Consider the following 5,710-nt stretch of genomic DNA (forward strand, 5'->3'; position numbering starts at 1 on the left):
TTATATATATACATATATAATATAATAAAAAATGACAAATAAAAAAGTTAATTTGACCAAAAAGTGATATATTTTAAAAAATTCAAACCACGCCTATTTTAAAAAAGAAAAACACAATTTTAAGAATAAAATTGATAAATATACTAAAAACATTGGAAGACCAATATAGTACATGTCTAATTACACGTGTTTCTGACCACCGTTAATGAACGTTAAAATCAGTGAATATACTAAAAACATTGTATACAACTCTGTCTCTGTCATCTGTGTAATCTCATCTTCTCAATCTTTCTCTACCACCAAGATCCAACTCCCAAATCCATCTCTTTATTTTTTTACCTTTTATATCACAAAATTTTGAATATAAATTCCCATCACAGTCAAAACAAATTCACTCAATAACCTATACATACAGTAGATAACAGCTTTCAAAGACATGGCTGAGTCCAAAACCACTCCAGTGATGAAGATCAAACCAACTTCCCAAATTACCCCTTCCAAGCCTAAAATTACCGACTCTTCATCTCTCAGTAAGAGTCTCCCCAGCTCAAATAAGATGAAATCTGTCACCACTGTCACTAAATCTGAGGTATCAACAATTCAATTTTGGGATTCAATTGTAATAATTGATATTGAATTATACTTAGGGTTTATTGATTTTATGTTTTTATACTTTGTTGAGAGTTAAGGTTCATAATTATGTGATTTTGTTAGGGTTCATAATCATATAATCATGCAACAGTTATTATTTCTATTAATTGTGTTAGTTAATGTTAGTAGTTGTTAGATATTGTTGGTGATTTGTTAGATATATAGTTGAATTTTTGCTAATGATGGTGATAAGTTGGTTGGTATTAGTTGAGAATTTGTTAAGATTTGTTAGTTTCAGTTTAGAATGACAATTCTGTTTTGTATGAATTTGATAGGTTAAGTCGAAACCGACAACAATTTCGTCGTCATCATCGAAAACAACGACGACAACAAAGACGACGAAGAGGAAAACTACTACCACCAAAGTGAGAGAGAGGAAAGTCTACAATTTGCCTGGCCAGAAACACGATCCACCTCAAGAGGTTCGTAATTTTTCACAGTTTATTCTGGATATTTAGAATTCAATCTATGTATCAAGAGATCAATTCGGACTGATACATGATGTTTGTTCATAATCGTACCTTGTGTTTGCAGAAAGAACCCTTGAGGATTTTCTATGAGTCGTTGTCGAAACAGATACCGACAAGTGAAATGGCGGAATTTTGGTGAGTTTCCATCCAATATTGCTGTTGTTAACCATCTATTTCTTTCATTAGGTTCAGATCTTTAATTTGTGTTAAATTTGGTTGATGAGAAAGGAAATGAATGTTCATAAATTAGGATCTAGCAATGTTTGATTTCAGATTTTGTTCCAGTATGAAAATTCATAAAAAACTGTCGAAAATTGATATCAGATTATATGTACAGACAGTTGAAAATTTTCGATGTTTTTATCCCGTGCAGGTTAATGGAACATGGATTATTGTCTCCTGAAAGAGCTAAGAAAGCATTGGAAAAGAAGCAAAGAAAGCAAAAGGAGCTTCGTAGCGGGACTCCGGCTAAGTCATCATCAAAGCCGCCAACTAAAACCGCATCTTCACAGAAGCTGCAGCCAAGACCAAATAATATTGGATCTACAGAGAGGCCGCAGCCGAGACCAAATAATATTGGATCTACAGAGAGGCCACAGCCGAGACCAAATAATACTGGATCTACAGAGAAGCTGCAGCCGAAACCAAACAATACTGGATCTACAGTGAAGCCACAACCGAGACCAAATAATACTGGATCTTCACAGAAGCCACAACAGAAATTAAATAATGGCGACATTAAAGCCAAAAGGAAAATCGAGAGTGACAGTGATGACGACGACGATTTCATTTTAAGTCATAAAAGAAGAAGAGTGTAAGAAGAATTGCCTTACAATTTTTTTTTAATAAAGGTTATAAAAAAGAAGAAGAAAGGGATTGTTGTAAGATAACTTAAACTGTAAGATTAAAATATTCTTCATGTCTCAAACTTTACTGATTCTACAAGCTTGCATTATGTTGTATGTGTCTTTTGTAAGCAACATTTTTGATGAAAATGAGGAGTGCTTTTACACTATTACTTCAGCTAAATTTAAGCAACCATTTAATAAGTAGCTCCATACACGCTGAGCTTATAGAAATATTCTGGAAGGGGGCTCCTAGAGTTTATTCTCAGAAGCACTTGAAGTTTCATATAAGGAGTGTTAAATTTTATTAACAAGATAAGAGAAAACTAATTAAGTAGCTAAATATTCACGAGTAATTATATTGGTTGAATTAATTGAATTACAATAGAGATCATAATATATGCAAGTGTATGATAAAGGGATTAGTTAATTAATGATAATTAACTAACTAATAAGTTTGACCAATTCATTGTTATTAACTTTGACTAGGTCCTTAAATTTACTTTACACCTCTGGTGATGGTGAATATGATCATAAATCTTTGATTTGTAGAAAGGGTGTGCAAAAGTATGATTAACTAAACTATATACTCAAATTGAATTGAACTGAATGAAAAAAATATTAATACTTTGCCAAGTATACACAAATCTCAGACCATATGTTGTTAGCAAAGAGAACACATTGTTTTTTCTCTCATATACATAGAGAAGGAAATCAATGTGTTGACAAGCATGCCTCTATAGGTTTGTCAACCAATGATTTCTATTGGTGGGCTTTTCCTCCCATTCTAATTAGACAAAATCTAGTTAGAAACAAGTTAGCCTTCCAAACTTTAGATTCTCCTAGTTTCTTTCCTTTGTATCTTCTTTGGTTAGGGTCTTGGTTTAGTCCCATTCTTCTTTTTTCTTCTTATTTTAATAAAGTTTATGCGAAAAAAAAACATTTGTATAAACAATTCAGTTAACTAAATTTAAGTTAAAAATTAATTTAAACGATTTAACTATTTGTTTTAAAAAATAGTAGTCAAAATTATATTTTATAATAAAAAGTATATTATTTTTTATTTTTAAAAAAATAAATCAAGAAATTGAAAAATTATGTTTTTTGAAAATAAAAAAGTTTTTCCATAAATTAAAAGAAAATACATTTCCAAAAATGGAAAAAATAGTTTTTAAAAAAAATAAAATTCTGAAAATAGAAACAATTATTTTTTCCCAAAAATTAAACAAAAATATTTTTTTCCTTGTAAAAAAATGATTCTTTTAGGATGTTAGATATTTCTGAAATTTGTATCTTAAAAATAAATAATTGAAAATAAATAAAATGTTAGATATTTTTGAATTTTTTTTCTTTGAAAAAAATATTTTTTAGGATTTATGATTTTTTTCCTTGAAATAAAAAATTGATTATTTATATTTTGATTTTATTTTTGAAATAAATAAAAAATTGGGTCTAACAGAGTTCAAAATATAAATTGATTTATAAGTGTAAACTGATTAAAAATCAATTTATAAATACAAATTAATTCTAAACTGATTTTAAGTTCAACTAAAACCGTTTTAACGTTTATTATTTTTTTATTGAAATGATTATTAAAAACTAAACTGAATTATTAATGTTGTTTGTAGCTATACTTCATAAAGAAATTTGTAGAAGTGGACTTAGTGAGGACATCAATAGCCTTGATCCAAAGTTGAGATGTGATGGACCTCAAGTTCCTTGTTTTGGAATTTTTCACGAATGAAGTATAAATCAAGTTCAAAGTATTTAGTTTTTGAGTAAAGAATAGGGTTGGAAGCATGCATGAGAATGCTAAGTTATCATAATACACAATGTGAGAAGCAATATGTTTGGTTGTCATTTCATGGAGTAAATATTTGAGCCAAATTACATGTGTGAGATATTGGATCGAACTCTAGTATTGTCGAAGGGTAGCTTCTTGGTTCGACAGTTCGACAGAGTTAAGCATGAAGTCGAAGGATTGTTCACATGCTGGTGTCGAAGTGTGCATGCTGTAGTCGAAGATGGGTCTAGCATGCAGATGTCGAAGATGCTAGAGTTGTTAGCATGTTAAATTAGGTTTTAGTGTTTAAACCCTAATTTGTTAAGTTAGCTTGTGTATTAAGTTGGCTTGTGTAATGGGCCTTGCTGAAAAAGCCCATTAGTTAGTATGTTAGGTTTTATTATAAATAGCATACTAGTCTCTCATCATTGCTAAGCTGCAAATCCTAATTTAGGGTGAGAGAGGTTATTTGTTATTCTTGTAAACTTGTAATCTTGTTTTAAGAGAAAGTGAAAGAATAGCAGTTATAACCAATTATTGTGTTCCTCTTCTTCCTTGTCCTTTATTCTTCCTTGTTTTATACTTTGTTCTTGGCATTGAATTCACAACAAATTGGTGCGGTGAGCGTGGAGAAGATGCCTTCAACAAAGTATGAGATTGAAAAGTTCACCGGAGTGAATGATTTCGGTCTGTGGCGCTTGAAGATGAAAGCCCTACTGGTTCAGCAGGGTTGTTTGGAAGCGTTGAAGGGAGAGGCAGCCATGAATGCAGAATTGACGGCAGCGGAGAAGAAGAATATGATCGAGAAAGCACACAGCGCAATTTTGTTGAGCCTTGGTGATAAGGTTCTCCGGCAGGTATCAAAGGAGACGACGGCATCAGGGTTATGGGTGAAACTTGAAAGTTTGTATATGACCAAATCGCTGGTAAATCGACTCTACCTGAAGCAAGCTTTGTATTCATTCAAGATGATTGAAGACAAAGTATTGGCTGAGCAGTTGGATATGTTCAACAAGCTGATTCTTGATCTTGAAAATATTGATGTGAAGATCGATGATGAAGATCAAGCGCTGTTACTATTGTGTTCTTTGCCTCGATCACATGCTCACTTCAAAGAAACTTTCTTGTATGGAAGGGAGTCCCTGACGTTTGAAGAAGTTCAATCAGCCTTGTACTCTAAGGACTTGAATGAACGAAAGGAGCATAAACCTTCGACTGTTGGCGAAGGTTTGGCCGTTAAAGGAAAACTCTTACGAAAGGATGGTAAGTTCGACAAGAAGAAAGGCAAAAGCCAGTCGAAGACTTACAGTGGCGAAGCATCTGGCATTCGGTGCTACCATTGTAAGAAGGAGGGTCACACAAGAAAGGTGTGCCCTGAACGCTTGAAATATCATGGAGGTAAGGATAATGGCAACGCTGCCATTGTTCAAGATGATTTCGAATCATCTGATGTTCTTGTGGTTTCAAGCAGTGACTCTAAGAAGGAGTGGATTATGGATTCAGGTTGCACTTGGCACATGACTCCAAACAAAGACTTGTTCGAGGAATTATGTGATCAAGATGGTGGATCAGTATTGCTGGGAAACAACAAGGCTTTCAAGATTGCAGGTGTTGGATCTGTAAGATTCAAGCTTCATGATGAGTCAATAAGGTTGTTGACGGAAGTCAGGTATGTTCCTGATTTGAAGAGAAATCTGCTTTCTCTTGGTGAATTCGACAAGAAAGGATATGTTTTCCAAGGAGAGAAAAGTATCCTAAGAGTCATGAAGGGTTCGAAGGAAGTCTTGAGAGGCGTGAAGAAACAAGGCTTGTATACTCTTGAGGCTGAAGTTGTAAGTGGTTCGACAAATGTTGCATCCACGAAACCTTTGTCGAAAACAGAAATCTGGCACATGAGATTGGGCCATGTCAGTGAAAGGGGTCTGGTCGAATTAGGGAAACAAAATCTGCTTGGTGGAGAC

At 33.2% G+C, this 5,710-nt stretch overlaps 1 protein-coding gene across 1 annotated transcript; it reads left to right on the forward strand.

Moving 5' to 3' along the window:
* The first annotated feature begins 237 nt into the window (after positions 1-237).
* Positions 238-2,150, forward strand: LOC131654772 (uncharacterized). The gene is made up of 4 exons (XM_058924703.1): positions 238-589; positions 927-1,073; positions 1,186-1,256; positions 1,495-2,150. Exons 1-4 carry the CDS (start codon positions 437-439, stop codon positions 1,937-1,939), a joined length of 816 nt encoding a protein of 271 aa, XP_058780686.1. The 5' UTR covers positions 238-436; the 3' UTR covers positions 1,940-2,150.
* Positions 2,151-5,710: the final 3,560 nt, after the last annotated feature.

This window comes from Vicia villosa, linkage group LG3, assembly GCF_029867415.1.
Source record: "Vicia villosa cultivar HV-30 ecotype Madison, WI linkage group LG3, Vvil1.0, whole genome shotgun sequence".
Classification (NCBI taxonomy): domain Eukaryota; kingdom Viridiplantae; phylum Streptophyta; class Magnoliopsida; order Fabales; family Fabaceae; genus Vicia; species Vicia villosa.

Excerpts from the sequence above, each read along its gene's own strand:
- LOC131654772 (XM_058924703.1), top strand. The coding sequence starts at position 437 with ATGGCTGAGTCCAAAACCACTCCAGTGATGAAGATCAAACCAACTTCC. Across the intron at positions 1,074-1,185 it reads AACACGATCCACCTCAAGAG|AAAGAACCCTTGAGGATTTT; the intron begins GTTCGTAATTTT and ends TTGTGTTTGCAG. Across the intron at positions 1,257-1,494 it reads AGTGAAATGGCGGAATTTTG|GTTAATGGAACATGGATTAT; the intron begins GTGAGTTTCCAT and ends TATCCCGTGCAG.